The sequence below is a fragment of the Furipterus horrens genome, unplaced genomic scaffold (genome assembly GCF_987537825.1).
Source record: "Furipterus horrens unplaced genomic scaffold, mFurHor1.1.pri manual_scaffold_12, whole genome shotgun sequence".
Classification (NCBI taxonomy): domain Eukaryota; kingdom Metazoa; phylum Chordata; class Mammalia; order Chiroptera; family Furipteridae; genus Furipterus; species Furipterus horrens.
In genome coordinates this window covers 88,007,490-88,025,976 of record NW_028327182.1, presented here as the reverse complement: position 1 = coordinate 88,025,976, position 18,487 = coordinate 88,007,490, and the positions used below count along the sequence as shown (strand labels likewise).

Genomic DNA, 18,487 nt, shown 5'->3' with positions numbered 1-18,487 from the left:
ATAAAAGGATGGGGAAAAATGGTACGCCATTAAAAGAAACATAAAAGATACAGTATTCAAATGCAATACATACACCTTGTTTTGAACCCTGTTTCAAAGAAGCTACCTACAAAAGGACTTGATTATTAAGATCCTGGGGAAAAGAGATAATATTAAAGAATTATCATTAATTTTGCTAGGTAATGATTATGATGTGGACTGAGTTATGGCAAAGAAAAAGTCCTTATGTGGTGCAGAAATTTAGTGAAGAACCTGTGGGTAAAAATGACATATTTGATATTTGGTTTAAAATAATCATGAACCGTACCCATACCTCTCAAATGTAAAGCTAGAAGAAGGGTATATGAAGCAAGTCATGCAGAGGTTCACATTTGTGTATTTTTGACATTTTCACATTTTTTTAAAAGGAAGGAAAAAAAAAAAGAATCCTTTATAACATGGCAACAATAATAGGAGCTACTTCATGGGGTTATAAAGCATTACAATGCATATGAACCCCTAATATGTATGTGATATATACTGTAAACCTTCATTAACTATGACTATTAGCAGAAAATAGTAAGTCACTATTTCCTAAAAATGACAGTAAAACACTGGGTCAAACAGAGCTAAACTTCTTTTTTTAACTATAACATTTCTCATGGGTATTTGGCTCTATACCCCTGAAGGGATATATTTTAAAGACAAGGAGACTTCTGGTCAAGATGGCGGCGCAGGTAATCACAGCTCGCCTCCTTGCACAACCGCATGAAAATTACAACTAAACTACAGAACAAACATTACTCAGCACTGTCATAAATCGAGTTGAATAAAAGTTCGGCAACCACAAAATTAAAGAAACCACATCCATCAGGCTGGTAGGAGGGGCGGAGACAGGGAACTGGCTGGCCCCACACCCACACCTGGTAGATAAACATTCTGGAGGGATATCTCGGGAGCGAGGAGTCCTAGTCCCACACCAGGCCCCCCAGCCCAGGGTTCCAGTCTCAGGAAGGTAAGTCCCCATAACTTCTGGCTGCAAAAACCAGCAGGGATTGAGTCAGTGGAAGAAACTACGGGAGTCCTAAGTAGTTTTTTAGAACCTGCACACAGACGTATTCAGACTTAATCCCTGTGAGCTCCAGCACCAGGGCAGCAGCATGAAAGGCACCAGTGTCAGGGGAGCAACTGAAGTGTATGGATGGCATCAACGTGAGATCTTGGGAATAGCTTTCCCTCAGACAGAATGATGGGCAAAGGCTATTTGTTCCTTGTCTGAGCCCCACCCCGCCCCACAAGAGCCACAGAACCAGCAGATAAACAGCTTCCCAGACAAGGAAAAACTAAAGGAGTTCATCATCACTAAGCCATTATCATGTGAAATGTTACAGGGACTTATTTAAGAAAAAGATTAAAACTATGAACCATAAAATAGCAATAAATACATATCTATCAAGAACTGAATCTAAAAAACAAACTAAACAAGCAAGAAGAACAGTCAGAATCATGGACACAGAGAGCGTCCTGATGGTTGGTTGATGGGAGCGGGGTGTGGGGGAGGGGTGAAGAGGTGAGGGATTAATAAGTACACATTGGTAGTTACAGAACAGCCCTGGGGATGGAAAGTACAGTACAGGACATGGAGCAGTCAAAGACCTTGTACACGTGATCAATGGACATGAACAAATGTGTGGCAATTGCCTGAGGGAGTGGGGGGTGCTGGGTGGAGGGGGGCAAAAGGGGAGAAATTGGCACAACTGCAACAGCATAATCAATAAAATATAATTTTTTAAAAAAGAATTGCAAAAATGTTTTAAAACTGCATTTCATAGTCTCAGCAATAAGAGCCTTATGAGCATTGTGGAATGTCATTGGGGGTGGAAAAGATGCCATGCTTCCCGAAACTGAGCGGCCACAGAACATATTTCTTTTCACAGACCACCTAAGAAAAGTGTTCCATAAAAATGGCACCTCAAACTTGAATATTACAAACTTAATTCCCATAAAATTGAATAAAATTTGGCTCTATAAAACCACCTATTACTTTATGAGAACTTTAATCTATTTTTCTAAGTACAAATGTCTACTAATGGAACAATGGGAAAGTCGAAAATAGGCCAAGATATATTTTGAAATCTCCAGGGATAATGTACTAAGAAATAATCTTCATAAGAATGCAAGCCACACAAGAGAAAGAACATGGTTATCCTGGCAACTATTGTATCATTCCCAGCATCTAGAATAGTTCCTGTGTACATACTAGTCACTCAATAAATACAACCTACAAGACAAAATGGATTTATAAAACTTCTTCACGAAGACAACCACAATTCAGAATTAGGATTTAAAAAATATTTTTGTTTACTATGGATATGAAGATCTGGTCTGTAGTTATAAATAAAACAGACAACGAATATCAATGTGATTCTCCAAGTTTCCTACCTTAGTTCTGAGAGTTCTGGAAATGCATCAGGGACATCTGGCATCTTGTAACCAAAACCATTTTGGTTTATCTAAAAAGAGTGTGAAATGGTATTGAATTTCAGCCAGCTTTTCATCTGCTCCTGTTTTCATGATCGCATCTTCAGCTGCACATTTTACATTGTCCTTTCTCTCCCCGCTTTCTTTACTGTAGTTTTTTTTTCAGTGAACCTTTATATATAGTTACTGTTTTCTCTTTCTTTCTTTTTTTTGGAGGGGGTTGGGGGGTCATCTGAGTACCTTTTTAGGCCTCTTGGGCCAGTACAGGCTATAAAAAATCTCAAGTATATCTGTACCAAGTGTGGCAAATTACCTGTGGATTTCATGGAAATATTATGAATATATTTATCTCAAATGAAAGGAATTACGTGTAAGAGGACAATAATAAGTTGACAAAAGTATAAACAGTTACAAAACTAAGTTCCATGAGACAGCAGGGTAGATGAGGAATAGAGTATCCGAAGTTTGAATGTAATGACTTTAAAACTGAAGACTCATGAAAAGTTCTCTGTACTTGTGTTTATGCTAATTGTAGTTTGTTCATAATAATTCATTAATACAACGATGAACCATTTTGGAAAACAAAGTCCACTTGGGTCTATATTCTAAATTATTACAAACACTAAAACTAGTCAAGTTGGATATAATAAGGCTTTATAATATTTGAGTATTACTATGGGTGATATTCACTAAGAGTTAAAAATGAAGGTTTTAAATCCCTTTATATGTTAAATGCACAAATATCAGTCTGTACCTCAGTAATATCCCTCATGGCAAGTTACCAGCTTAATTCGGGAGCACACAATTTCTTAAACTAAGGGGACACATGAAGCAATTAGTATGCTCTGCAAAGCCTCCATAACCTGCTTCTCCCACAGGATCGTTTCTTGACCCTCTGCCTGAGTCCTACATGACAGCCAGCTGGAGAGATCTTTTACATTTTATAAGCAGTTTCACAAATACATGGGCCAGGTCATGCCTCCATGCCTTCGTTAATGCTGTTGCCTCTTCAAAAAATGCTTTCTGTAACTACCTGTCATCCTGGCAAATTCACTACCATCTATTAAAGCATAAAGTCACTCATTCTCACCTGCCTCTTTTTAACTGAGTACCTAATATCTGTATTGGGCAATCTCACACTTCCCCTTCTCCTACCTCGGTCCATGGGAGCACTGACCATTCTTTCAAACACATCTTCACCGTAACTCCAAACTCTGTCTTCCACTCTACTGGACGTTGCTTATTTGCAATTATTTCATTGTATGTTGGTGACTTCTCTGAGTTTGTTAACTGAGTTGAAAATGTGATTTAATAATCTTTTAATCTTTTTATCTTTCGTACCTAACTTAGTGGCTGGCACAAGAAGGCACGTGTTTGTTAATTAAATTAATGTCTCAAAGGTACAAAATTTAGGTAACTGGAGATACCAACCTGTGCCGAGGTGTCAGCTGTGGGAACCGGCAGGGGCAGACTGGAAAGGACGCCAAACGAAGGAGCGGCAGCTTTGGCTGTTGCATGACTTGTTGTTGATGAAGAAACAGTGTCAGCAACAGATAAAGAACTGATAGTCCTGGTAGCTTCTTGTGAGGGATATGGAGGGAGAAATGGAAAGCCCTGAGAAGCATAAGGAGGCATCCCACCTGGGTTACTATATAGGCTAAAGAGAAAGAGAAACATCAGGTGAGAATTTAGGGGTAAATTTGTAAAATTATTCCTAAATTGTTCTAAGTAACAGTGATCATAAATTATAGATGGAATATGTTTATAGCAGGTGACACTATTTATGTAACCAAATTAAGTATTATATAAATTGGTAAATTATGACCCCTCCCCCCAAGTTTTGGTTTTCACGAAAAAGAAAAATGTTTTAGAAAATATACAATTCAACTTGGAGCATTCCACCGGCATCAATCAATGTCTTCACAGAGAGAATGGTGAATAACATTTAATCCAGAAAATTTATTCAGGTGGAGGTGGCTTAGTAACTTTCACTATATTTGGCCAAATATGAAAGTCAGAACGGATTTTCTAGAAAATTCTAAAGAAAACTTAAATGTACAGATGAGCTACTAAAAACATTCCACTATAAAAAACAAGATGCATATATAAAAGAAGTATATATTGGAAAAACAGGTACAGAAGTATGTACTTGGGATTTAATCAGAAAACAATGACTTGTTTCTGAAAGATAATAGTATGGGTTTTAGTTGAAAATCCCGAACTCTCCTTTTCCTGTGGACACACTGAATCTACAAGCTATATGTGGAACAACTTCCTCTGAAAGAAACCCTAAAAGCTAGCTAGCTGAATGACAGCCACCTACCAGGCAAGTAAGGGGAAAAAACACATTGAAGTGGATAAGATACGGTGAGCTACAATCTTGCCATAAATCACACCCTCTGAGGGGCTACCCATAATGGGGCGGGAACTCAAAACCCAGAATTTCTCCCTGAGGAGCAAAGGGTTTGCACCCCACATTTGGCACAACTTCTAAGATCAGTCCCTGGAAGATGAATCCCCTAAAGAGCTAGCTTTGAAAACCAATGAGACTTGCATCCACTAGCTCCTTGGGGCTACAGTGAACTGAGAAACAGCTCCTTAAGGGCTCATGTCTGGTGCACCCTACTTTTGTGGCTGCTACTCAGGAGACGCCCTTGGTTGCCTGGCTCTGGAGGCCAGGGGAGCTGGAGCTCCTGGGTCCAACGGGCTGTGACAGTCAGAACGACAGTCCTTGGCAGGTCACCATCCCTACAGCGCTGTGCAAACAGCAGAAAGCAGCGCATCCCCGTCTTCCTGTGAAGGTGGTCTGTCTGCGCGGGCAGCTTTGGCCTGAGGAGCAGGCTGCAGGTCTGGCACCCGTCCGGAGGCTGACAAAGGTGCTCTCGGGGAGCCGAAGTGGTGGGTGCTACCTTTGTACTTTCCCCTTGCCTCTCTAGAGCTTGCTGCTCTCTCTCAGAAAGGAGCTTATCAACTCATCTGGAGCCTGCCTTCTGACTGCCCTCAAGGGGACACCTCGAAATTGCAACTGGAACATAAGTTTGTGTCCCACATGCCTGTGTATCTGCATAAGCCAAATGCTTTGAAGCCATAAAGAAGTGCTTTATATACCAGCATGGGAAGCTCTCCAAGCCAGACCATTTCGTGGGGAAAAAAAGCATGCTACCACTTGTGTGAAAAAGGAGGGAATAAATACAACATGTACGTGTTTCCTTGTATGTGCATAAAATCTCTATATTTTGAATTTTATACATGCTTATATGAATTCTATATATATATATAAACAAACAACTTTGGATACCTGTGAGAAGAAAAACTAAGATGCAAGGCAAATAAAAATGACAGGGTGACTTTTCACCTCATACTCCTTTATACATTTTGAATTTTATTCTAAATAATTATTGATTAAAAAATTAAGTTAAAGACACTTTCTAATAGCTTGTTTATTTCAAAGACCATTAGCAGGAACATTTAAAAAGATCTAAGAAAACCAAACCAATGGAAAATGCAATTAAAATTAGCTCCAGAAAGAAGCAAAAAGTTATAACACAGAAATGTAATTATGATAAAGTATTCAGTGCAGCAACAGTAAATGTGTAGCGTCAAAGTAATAAAAACACCAAAAATAAATTTAAATAAAAATCATGATACAACTGAGAAAATGGGGGTAAAGGAAGATTTGTGAAAGATAACTATAACTAAAATCCTCATTAATTGTAATAGGAAGTCAACAGATAATATCTAAAGTAACAGGATAAAGGATAGCAGTATGCATATATTATTAAGATGAAGGTAAATATTAGAGAAAGAGATAAAAGGACAACATTGCCTCTGAAAAGTATAAATGCATTTTTGTGATAATGGGGATGTAGAAACAGAGAACTCCTTTTTAGCATCATTTGAACTTTAAACTGTATTTTAATTAATTTGGTTAAAATAAATATATACAAACATTTGTTATAAATATACTTACTATGGAAATGCTGCTGAAGTAGGAGCTAAAACTGGAGGATTCTTCCAAAACTCATCCAACAGACTCTGAATAATTTTTCCAAGATCTGAGTGCATTGTAAACTGAAAATAACCACGATACGAGATGATCAAAATCACTTTCAGAAAAAAATTACAGGGTCTCATTATGATGACTTGATTCTAAAACTTAATATTAAATCCATTTCTGCAAGTCAAAAATTAAATAAAAAGCAAATGATATTGTGTCAAATAAACATATTAGCAATCCACACCTTACAATATGTTCTAATAAAGCTGATACCATAAATCAAGTTAAAAGTCTATTCAATCAATGATGGAGCTGAAGTATTTCCACACTTCACTATTTACAATAGCTGGGAGGTTCAAAGGTGCATACTGAGAGTATATTGTTACAATCCTTTACGTTAATCAATCATATATATGGAGAGAACTTTAAAGCAATCTGAATTTTATTTCTTCCTACCAAGATCTACTGTGAACCAAAGTTCTAAGGTCAACAAGTCCTCACCACTGAAAACCAACCTTCGAGTCAGTACTATCACAGACAGTGAAAATTTTTTCAAAAATTACTGATTCCAAAATGAGATTTTAAGTGCATTTTAGATTTCAAAAAAATTTAGCAGAAAAGTAATACACCGGTTATATTACTCTGAAATAAATATACCAAAAACATACATTGTTTACTAATGGAGAGGTAACATATACTCCTTGTTTATCCATTAAATGATGTCGTATTGGTGGATAAACACTGATCACTGGTTTTTCCTGAGGAAATTGTGGAGGAAGCAATCTGGTAAAAGTAGAACAGATGAAAAACAAAAACAAAGACAACAAATGTTACATTACATAGTAATAATCCTAAAACAAAGTTAGCTAAAAGCAAATTAAATTTTCATACTTTCATTTGGATTATTCAGTAATAAGTGCTCTATTATGGTTGTTGAGATGACTGAAAATATACAAACGGATACACAAGTAATTCCATACAGTAAAACCTTCTTGATGTGGAAAAGGATGCCCTGATTTATAGAATATTCGTGGCACTGTGACAATGAATTGCTTTCAAACACAACATACCAAACTATACAAATCTCTGCTAAAAAGCAGATCAGGCATTTGTAGTGGGTGAACTATATTAACCCAGCCTGGTTAGTTACTGGAACACAGGTCTAGCCATATTAGTTTTTTACCTGTGGTTTTCCTACTTTTGTAATGCTGCCAAGAATTACTTCACTATCTATTGAATTGTTAAAAAGTGGAAAGAATGAAAAGTACTAGAAATGAAATGTTATAGCTGTCATAGTGCTGTAGTTCCCTATGGCTCTTTTCTAGATGTCCCAACTGACACATCTCTATCAATTTTTAGGTCAATCACATAATTTCAAATGAAAAACAGTAAACTCTCAATACAAAAAGTGAAAATCTTAACCTTTTTTGAACCATTATAAATTTAAGATTAGGGAGTGAAGTCTTAAAAAAATGGGATTTTCCTGGATATGAAGCTGTTTTCCAAATCTCTAAAACTCGGAAAAATATGTCCCTTTAAATTGCCTCTCTATTCCCCTCCTGGCTCAGAAAACTATCTGTTGGCAGCAACGTCAAGATGAAAACTTGGGCCTTGATGGCTTCTCCTACTAAGCTGTTCACTGGGCATCTGAAGAGAAATAAAACTACTGAATTTACACAGTTGGAGCTGTTAAACTAGATGGATAGAAAAGCAATGAGTGGCCTCGGGAGCCCAACCAATCTGGGTTTGTATCCCGGCTATGCTACCACTACCTACGTGCCTACAGTTTGCCCCAATTTGCTATAGTGAGGACTCAAAAAGCTGCTCTGTATCAAGGTCACAAAGCATAATTCACACCTTAAGTCACTCATTCTGCTGGGATTCAGAAAGGCCTCCTCTGCGCGGGCACTGTGCTGGGCAGCGAGGATATGATGATTAACAAGCCACGGTTCCTCTCTTCAAGCTGGGTGCCCCCTGAGCGCCCCCAAACACTGGCTCTAGACGCTAGCCAGCTAATGCACTCTGCAGTGAGAACTTAACTCTTTCAGACTGAAGACTAATAATTGCACTTAAGGCTAATGGGCACTTCAGCAATCACTCTGTCCAACTTACCTCTTTATAACTTAATAACCTCATAATTATATTGTTAACTTTTAGTTCTTTTAAAAAAATAATCAGATCAAATGCAGCCTTGAACATTCTGACTGATGTAGCTTATGTTTCTGAAAACTAGTATGTTTTAAATTCTTTCTGAATATACCTTGAATGGTTTTCCACATATAATCCCTTTGGTTGGTTGTTATCATTCTTACTCTTTAGCTTACCTCCAGCTAAGACTTTAGCGCAAATCAATGAAATTGATTACACTATTAACAATATTATACATCTGTTTATTACATGTCCTTTATAGTTTTCTTATAGCAATATACAAGACATTTATTTCATAAATCTGTGTAACTGATAAATTATAGTTAAAATAGTTACTTTAAAGAGTTTATTTTACTTCCAATAACTAGTACAATAAAAAACTTTTTTAGTCGTATTACACAGAAGAATAGGATACAATTTTACTCACATATTAATGTTAATTGTCAGGTTGTTTACGGTGAATGGCAACCTGTATTCCACATCTTTCTGTATTTCAGCTATACTGTAGGAGAAAATTTGAGAAAAAAATGTACCTAAAGTTATAAAACCATTAATATTAAAGACAAATTATTACATGTTTTTAGAGTCTACTAAAACTGTTCTTAGTTTTAATCACAGATTCTAGATGGCCACTAAAACTTGTATCTTGAGGGAAAAATGATCATAGAAAGGTTTATCAAATAAGAGGCAATAATATTCTGAAATATCCAACTGTGTGAATATGGGGGCGAGGGGGGCAGATGTTGAGATAAAGAGGCCAAGAATAACTCTTGTAATAATGTTAGACTGACTTACTATCACTTTATTGAGTTCCTTATTAGCAGAAGCAGTCCTGAGCCCTCTAGTTCATACAGATCAGCAAGATACCTCGGTTCCAACTATGACTCTGCCACTAACCAGCTGTATTCGAAAGTCTGGATGAAAGGTCTCCTGCCGTCTTATGATGCAGACTGCTGGCTGTTTCCAAAAACAAATACTCCCCTTCTTCAAAAGAGAAGCCTGATTTTATTTTGAATAGCAATGTTCTAGTCTTTCTTGCAGCTGGTTGTGCCAGCCAATAAATAAGGTACAGAAAAACTGAAGTTGGGGTAGAATTTCCAGAAAAGCATCTTAAAGGAGGACAAAAAAGTGACATGAGTCTACATGTCCTTTCTTTCTGGACGTGATAGCTGGACTTCAAACAGCCCTATGGGACCACTGGTGGCCCGGAGAACGGAGGGCAGGCTCTGGGGAGAACTAAGCAGACAGAAAGGGGCAGCGGGGGTTCTTGACGACTTGGAAATGTTAAACTGAACTTCTTTTTATGTGAGAGGAAAACAAACTTTTACTGTACGTAAGTCACTATTTTGGAAGTCTTCGCACTAGCAGCTGGACATAACTGCCAACTACTCTAAGTCCCTTATACTTTAACATTCTACATTCAGAATTTCATTTTATTGTTAATTTGCAGGCATGTAGCATTACAATTATAATTTATCAACCAAATTTGGGGGGCTCACATGGAATTCTGACTAACATTCATAGTATTTCCAAAGGGAAAAATGTTAAGTACTATTGAGTTATGGTTGAAAGTTTAATAGTCAAATGGACATAAACTTTTTCAAGCAGGAATACCTTTGAAAGAAGTCTAGCATTTACATAATAATTTACTTTTTGGTTGCTTCAACGAATAGCCATAGAAAAACTCATTTTCCTCATTTTTGGAACTACTACATTTTTTGGTATTCTGATAAAAACCTAGCCTCTAGAATATGTAAATTTTAGGTAGCTTGAAAGGTTCACCAGTGTTGAGATAAAGTTATAGAGAAATTATAATGTTGATAAGTTTCTCCTCTGACATCCACAGAATGGAGCTATGACCAAGGAGAAGAAACAAATAACAAGGGCCTCAAGATGATAGTCAATATTAGGATTTAACAAAAATTTTATGAATGTTTCTCTCTCGGAATCAGGTTTGGACTAGGGATACCGACAACATCCTCAATTGTATGAACACCATGTAATCAATAAAGTTTTTACTGAGTTTTTATTCCTCTAATTTATCCTAGAACCCTAGGGTGTCATTGCTTCAAGGGAGTACTGGTCACAAAAGCATCCACCAGTTCAAAGCCAAGTAGAGCACCTTAGTGACTGAGCGCATGGCCTCTTCGGTGAGGCTTCCTGGGCTCAAATCCTCTCTACACCACTGACTTGTGTGATCGTGGGTGAGTCACTCAACCTGTCCAACCCCTGGCACTCAGATGGGAAACAGGGATGTTACCAGTCCCTACCCACCTGAAAGAGTTTTTAGAATAAGTGAGATAATGCACGGAAAGCCCTCCACATAACACACAGAAGTTACTCACTATATGTTAGCTATTATTAAATAAGCATTTAGAACATAAATCTAAAAGCTTATTGGAGCCTGCCTAAATCTGTAGTACTAAAATTTTAACTCAGTTTTTTAGACACTGTTTGTATTTTTGTAGGAAACAAGTTAAATTTGATTAAAATAATTTTTACTGATATCATTGGTAATGTTCAATTCATTGTAGCCACAATTATATTCTTGACATTTATTAAAAATTTTGACATTTCCTTCACAAATAAGGTATCACAGATAACTGAAGGTAATATGTGCTTGTAATATCAATGCAGCTGAACCATCATTATCAAATTCCAAAACAAGTTAATCACGGCAACCGATGGGGCTCAGGACATACTACCCCCAAATACGGCACATCAGGTGTGTTAGGCTAAAGGAGGTCAAGAAAACAGTGGAAGCAGGGCCGTCACTCTGACCTCCTCCCCGCCTTGTCTCTTTCCTGAAACAGGTCCTAAGATCCCGTCATGAGAGGTGCCCTCCCTATATCAGGAGGGGAGGAAAGGCACGCCCATCAGAGGAAGAGAAAAGGATAACAAGAAAAATAAAAAACCAGACCAGGCCTTGCTAAGTTCCCCTGTTTACAACAGCTACCTCACACTCCTTACTCACCGTCTTCCTCCACGACGGTCCCCTGCTCATCAAACCTAGCGTAACACTCGGGTCTGTCTCTCTGGGTCTTCGTTTCCTCCTGAAGGTTCCTGAGTCATGTGTAACTTAGATTACAAAAATCTGTATGCTTTTTCCCTGTGAATCTGTCAAGTTTAATTTCAGAACCAGCCAGGGTCTCTGAGAGAGTCTAAGAAAACTTTGTCTTCTCCTGTACTGGCTGCATTAGACAAGATGGCAGATATTTGTTTTACTTAATCAATCCAAGAATCATTCCCTTAACATTCATCACAAATGTGATTTTGAAGTTTTTGTTATGTTTAATGACTTTTTAAATTTTTATTTTAAAAACAATTCAGTCTCACTGAAAAAGAACAAGCAAAGAGAATGTCAACATAAGAAATGTCCAAACCTGCACAAAATTTTATAAGCATTTATTTGAGCCCAAACTGATGGCACTTGCCGGGAAGCAAGATCTGAAATGCTGGAGAATGACAATCCTGCAGCTTCACTTACGCACTTGAAATGAAGGAGGGGACACAAGGAAGATGACAGGAAACTGGGAAGAATGCAAGGCGGGGACTAGATTACAGAGAGTTAAGATTATGTGTTCTCTTGAGGGTGGCTATACTTATTCCAAAGGCGTGTTAACCTAGAATACAAAAATAATGAATAGGTCTTGCTTAAGGCAAAGATAAATCTCTTACTAAAACAGGTATATGGGCCGAGAGCCTTGACTACTCAGCGTGGCTTGTCCAGGTATGAATTACAATCAGATCACCCTATGGGGTTAGTTTCCAGAGAACCCCCTGTCATCCACAGGAATATAAAAATCATTCAGGATCTCATATCCCCAAGATAACCACTGCCAATATATTGGTATATAACCTTCGAACCTTCTTTCTATATTCACAGTCTTATTTAAAATAAAAATCTAATTATACTGCATATACAAATTGGTAACTTGCTCTTTCCCACTCAGTAATTTGTTATAATTATCTTTATAAATCAGTAAAGTGTAATTTTACAATACCTTTTGAAAATTAAAAAATATATATTCTAGTATATTGTTTAACCTCTTCTTTATGCCTCTCACTCATGCCCCCACTGGGGACCTGACGTGCAACCTAGTCATGTGCCCTGACTGGGAATCGAACCAGTGACACTTGGCTCGCAGGCCAATGCTTGTTTGATTTTTGTAGAAGGAGTTCATAGGTAGGAAGGGAGAGGTAGATGTGGCTGCATTTAACTAGCAACAGAGAAATGACTGCCTGTGTGGTAATTTTTATTTATCTATTTTTTAGGTAGGTGCTGACTGAGACTACACAAGGGAAATTGACTAGAGACAGCACTGGAGCTGTCACGATTCCATTTAGGAAACTTTTTCTTAAATGGTAGCATGCTTTTTTGTGTCATATACTTTACAACTCTAAATAACTTTTAATCACTGGTTATAAATGGACTACAAAATTCACTGTATCAAATTAAAATTCACTTAACAATGGGATTGTACAATATACATAATTTTAAAGTTTAAAGTTACTATGGTCTCAACATGCCTTTATAAAGTCAAAATGTTTACGTTCTGTAGATTTCTATAGCTTCAATAGGCTAAAGCATAGCTGATTAATGGATTTTTTTTATTGCAGCAAGTTAAAGTGATTTCCTTCTATAAGGAAGTCTTCATCTTAAATACTTAAAACCGTCAGGCATGTACATGAACGAAGGCAACTGCTTGCAGTACAACAGGGAGGGACTGCCGGCTGGTAAAACGGAGAAAAGGCAGCCCAGTAAGGCAAACTATTCTGCAGCTCGAAGCTAATGTTGCTATGTGGGAACTGTTGCCGAATCTTTGCAGATCTTTCTGTTTTAAAAGAAAAGTTGGAGAGGGCAGGAACCATATAGGAATCTCTACCTGCTGCTCAATTTTGCTGTGAACCTGAAATTACTCTAAATAATAAATACATTTTTTTTAAATTGGAAATTTGGGAAGTTTAATGAAAAAATATCTCAAATTAGAAATGTTGGCAATGGTACTCAGGGGCTGGCAGCAAAAGAAAATCCCAAAACAATTCTTAAAGACTATGAAACTGGTACTAGTATTTTTAAAATAGGAAATAAAAATAATTGCCATTTACAGAGTATCTACTGTGTGCCAGATAATATTCTACATTCTTTATGTGTGTTACATCTAAAATCCTTCGAAAGAGGTACATCGCCTTTGTGTACCAACTCTCTGGAACAGACCTGCTTTCTGAATGGAGTCGGAAGTAGTCCTACCAGAGACAGACGAGCTCTCCAGGTAAGGCCTGGGAGGGACTCACAAACGAGCCAGGGCTAAGAGGCAAAGGTTACCGGCACACCGATTCCATGCAGTGGAAAAAGGAATGCACTTTGTCATATGCCCACTATGTGCCAGATGCACTACTAAGGGGTCACACACATTACGTAAATATCAACAATCCTACACGGTTCCTGATTTTACAGAAGGAGGCTCAGAGAAGCTGAGTAACTTGCCGAGTGGCCATACTGCTAGGATACCGGGCACGTTAGAGCCAGAACTCGAATCCATGACAGTTCGATGACAAAGTTTTCATTTGCCTAAAGCCAAGTTGCTTTTCCCAGGTCAATAATTTTTTGCTTACTTCCATTTACGTTGCTCAAATTTATTTTGTCTTTTATCTCTAATAGAATATTCACACCAAGAAACTCGAAGAACCAACAGACTTTCACAGTTGGGAGGGTGGTGAGAATTCAGAGTCAATAAGGTTAGTCTCACTAAGGTTATGTGGGCACCCAAGTCTGCACAGCCAGTTAATGACACATGGTAAGACTATTAGTAAGGGGTGGGGGTGGGGGCAATTCTGATAAACTTACTTCCCACATTAGATTTCCTTATTGAAAATAAAAATAGCACCAGGATTACTATGTCCTTGATTATTAAAATGAATGTAGAAGTCCTTTACCTGAGATAGCTGAAATCCCTAAGCAAAAGGTAATGATAAATGATTAGTATTTGTATAACTTTGAATTTACATAGTTAATTACAAGTAATAATTATCATTTACAACATAATTGTGGTTTTAGAACTACAGAAACAAAATAATAAAATTAAAATGAACTAATTAACTTCAGATATTGAGAGAGAGAAGAAACTAGGATAGTTAGGATATAACTGTTAAGACTACCTATCACTTTTTAATATTTTCTGACTGCAGGGAAATACTTAACAGCTTCACTTCTCTGAAGAAAGTTTAAACACTGGGAATAGTGGGTATTACCTGGGATATTTTCAACTGTCGTACAATAATGGAAAAGCCAGGCCGAGCATGGCTTACACTGTAAGGGGTTATTAATCTCATACAGGAAGAGGTCCGGAGGCAGGGAGTTCCCGGAACTGGTTAAGGCAGCCCGATCCAAGCAGTTCCACATGTCCCTGTCACAGTAAATACCCAAAACACAGGCGGCGTGTCATTTCCGACACCCGCTCCGGAGGAAATGTTTTCAACAGCTCCCCGCAGACTTCTGCTCCAACTCCCACGGACCAGACGGAGGTTAAGAGTCCCGCTTTCACAGCGTCGAGCAGGAGGATCGAGAGCATCATCACGGGCACGAACAATCACTATTTACTTCCTGGGGCTGAAAGAGCGCAGCCTCCCGTAAGTACACGGCCTTGCAGGTAGGGAGCCCGGGCAAAAGCAGGTGTTCTTCCAAGAAGTTGGGGGAAGCGTACTTGAGGGGGGGGGGGGGGACCGAACAGGGTGCCTTACGGACAGCTTCTTTAGGAAGTGGAAGAAAGAACAGAATGGGTTCTACTCCTGCCCAGGAGGTCGGGGATTATTAGGGACAAACCGATTATTGCATGACTGCTCTTCAGAGGTGGAATATATTACTTGAGCCTAGTCTACATAACTTTCAACTTCCATTTTCATGGCGGACAAACATGTCACCAAGCGTTGGTTAAACACTTTCCCATGTGCCTTGCCCTACCAGTAAGACTGAGATGAGGAAATACACATAAAACTCATCTAACCTTTAGGAAAGGCCTAAGAAAGATGAGGAATTTCTTATGCTAACAAAAAAAAAAAAAGGCGTTTACATTCACAGAGAAAGGGAACTAAACAGGCTCTTCCCTAAAATGAAATTTTTTGAACTATAAGGAGTTAAAAGATGATTAAGAGCTGGAAGGTAGATGACAGAATTGGGGTGGGGGGTTCTGGAGGAGGGCAGAAAAATCAGTCAGATACTTTCACTGTCAGGAAGAGCTGCTGACCTTCCATCTGGAGAAAGGATAGATATGAAAAATGAGGGAGGTGGGCAGTATAAACAGATACTGATTTCCACAATTGGGAGGTTTTGTATTATTCGTTAAAATACCATTCAAAACATTTCAACTTCTGCACAGTTGACAGTGTCCTTCTGCACAAAATTCTTTAAGTTGTAGCATACTGCACAGATAGACTGTTTTTACTAGCTAGCTTTCAAATGTATGTCATGAATGGAAAGGGCAGATGTAACAAAAATAGGTGGGTGTCCTTTTCCCTGGAATCGTGCCATTCCTTGACAACTGGAAGTATATGACCTACTTAATTAGTAATTACCCGTTAGTTTGTAAATGCGTAATATTTCAATAAAACTTCAAGTATTTTTATTAAAAACACTTACAGGAATAGAGTACTTAAATGTACATAACATTACGAAATATGTAGATAATGTCACATGCCCAATTATATGTCCATAATTTCTGGCTCAAAAAATAACAAATAAAATGGACCTTTTCTGCATTTATCTCAGAGTATTCACTAATCCTCTTAAACCAACTCCAGAACTACTTAGATGGATAATTACTGCATTAGAACCTCACCTTATCTGGGAGGCAAAAAAATAAATAAATACATTTCGGATCAATCACTTCCTGTATTTACCAGCTCTAACAGTAAAAGACTGGAGTATTTCAAAAATTCAACTCCAACCTTTAAGAATCAAAATTTGCCAGCAGTGAGAATATTTAACTGAAGGCTTAAAAACAATTAATTCCAAAAGCTTGGTTCTAAAAAGTATTTTGGCAACAGCAGTGATAGGTTAGTATATAAATAGTCTTACAAGATGACACTTCCTAACGGGACAAACTTTTGTTATGTTTGTTAAAAGTAAATCATCTTATTTTAAAAGCATATCTCGTAAGAGTAGCTCTTACAGGTTAGAACAGAACATTTTTTTGGAAAAGACTTTAAGAATTCTATGAACTGAATTTTCCAAAAAGAAACCCACCATGAGATCAAATGGCAAGCCACGCTTTCCAGTCAAATGCCACCAATGTTCACCTTTTTATTTAAAGTTCTGAACAAGCACAACAATTGAAACAAAGAACCAAGAAATATCTGAAGTCCAATCAGCAATAGGCCTCATTTTAGCCAAACTGATTTTGCGGTGAATTTTCCTCTTCACAATCGAATTTAAAACTGTTCTACACCATAACTTACTTGCTTAATAATTTGGAAAAAACTATTAGCATAACAGATAAAATGGTCCCTGAGAGTTTGTTCAAAAGGACTTCGCTTTATTACCATAGAACACATAATTTTTAAATGAATGAAAAGTTTATTTAAATAAGATTAGGGCTGAACGACGTTAAATCTTTACATTCGTATATATGCCGTGCCTCTGCCAGGTAAACACACTTGCATAACTCCTGCTACAATACAAAGGGGCAGCACGCATGTCCGAAAACCATTAGCGGCCACCGCTATGCGAAATACAAAAGGGGCAACACACCAGCAAAACGGCTGAAATCATTCGAACTGCAAAACATTTCTAATATGACCAGGCTGAAAGGAGAACCTCCTGGGAAGACGGCAGCACGGTCAGGATGAATGTAAGCCAGTTCCTGAGTGTGGGAGCACGAACGATAGTGAGCAACGTGCCGACAGGAAAGGCGGTCGGGACAGCGTAAACCTTAAATTAGACCTAAGAGGATAGACTAGGCCACTCCCAGAGGATTCTGATAGAAACGTAGGCTTCCTTTTCCTTTGATGTTGCAACAGTCCCCCCCCCCCCCCCCACTCTGTTGAAACTCGTGTATCACTCTTCACGATTCTTTTTAGCCAAGTACATTATTCTGACGTTTGGCCACAGCCCAATCTGGTGTCCACGGGGAAAGGACAGTGAGGGGGCAGGGCACAGAGACGGATACGGGATCAGGACAAGAGGCGGGTCCCCGTCAGCAGCGAGGCGTCGGGGCGGATGAGCAAGTTAGAACTAGACGAGCGGGGCGGCGGCGGGGCAAGGGCGGGTGGGGGGGACATTCTGAACTTGGGTCCGAAACGGGGGAGCAGGCGTGGAGGCCCAGCACCAAGGGAGGTCTACCCCAATGAGGCGGTTGGGGGGCTGTGAATGGGCTGCCACCAGCCCGCCTTCCCGCCCTCCTCTCGGGTCGCGTCGCAGAGGGAGCGAGCGGTCACCTGGAGTGGGAGCTCCGGAGGGACTCGATCAGGCGCTGCTTCTGCTGCTGCAGGCTGGTGAGGCCGCCGGCGGACCCCGCTGCGGAGGAGGAGGCGCTCTTGGTCAGGGGGAAGAGCCAGCTCATCCTCCGCGGGTCTCCGGGCCGAGGCCCCTGGACGACGGTTGTGGCCTGCCTCTCGCAGCTGCTCAGCCCGGCGGTGCTCCAGCGGCCGAGGCGCGGGCGTCTGTGCCCGGCGCCCAAGAGCTGGGCGGCCGCGTCTTCTCTACGCAAGCCCGGCCGGGGGTCCTCGGGTCGTGGGGGGCATGACTGCGGGCAGCCGGAGAGCCCGGACTCGACAAGCCGCCTCTCGACCTCTCAGGCCCCGACGCCAAACAAGCCAGCCCACCAGCCGCCCGGCCCAGGGCACCTCTCCCCGCGCAGCTTCCGTCACCTGCGTGCCCCGCCCCCT

The 18,487-nt window shown here is 39.4% G+C and overlaps 1 protein-coding gene across 1 annotated transcript in view; it reads right to left on the bottom strand.

Moving 5' to 3' along the window:
• The window catches only part of VPS37A (VPS37A subunit of ESCRT-I), a 28,181-nt gene extending 9,705 nt beyond the window's left edge, over positions 1 to 18,476 (bottom strand). The window contains exons 1-6 of the mRNA XM_090258895.1: positions 18,038 to 18,476; positions 9,033 to 9,107; positions 7,126 to 7,240; positions 6,431 to 6,531; positions 3,892 to 4,117; positions 2,422 to 2,492 (exon numbers count right to left, since the gene is read on the bottom strand). Coding sequence (XP_090115021.1) covers positions 2,422 to 2,492; positions 3,892 to 4,117; positions 6,431 to 6,531; positions 7,126 to 7,240; positions 9,033 to 9,107; positions 18,038 to 18,162 — 713 coding nt within the window. The 5' untranslated portion in view covers positions 18,163 to 18,476. The remainder of the gene's footprint in view (positions 1 to 2,421; positions 2,493 to 3,891; positions 4,118 to 6,430; positions 6,532 to 7,125; positions 7,241 to 9,032; positions 9,108 to 18,037) is intronic.
• Positions 18,477 to 18,487: the final 11 nt, after the last annotated feature.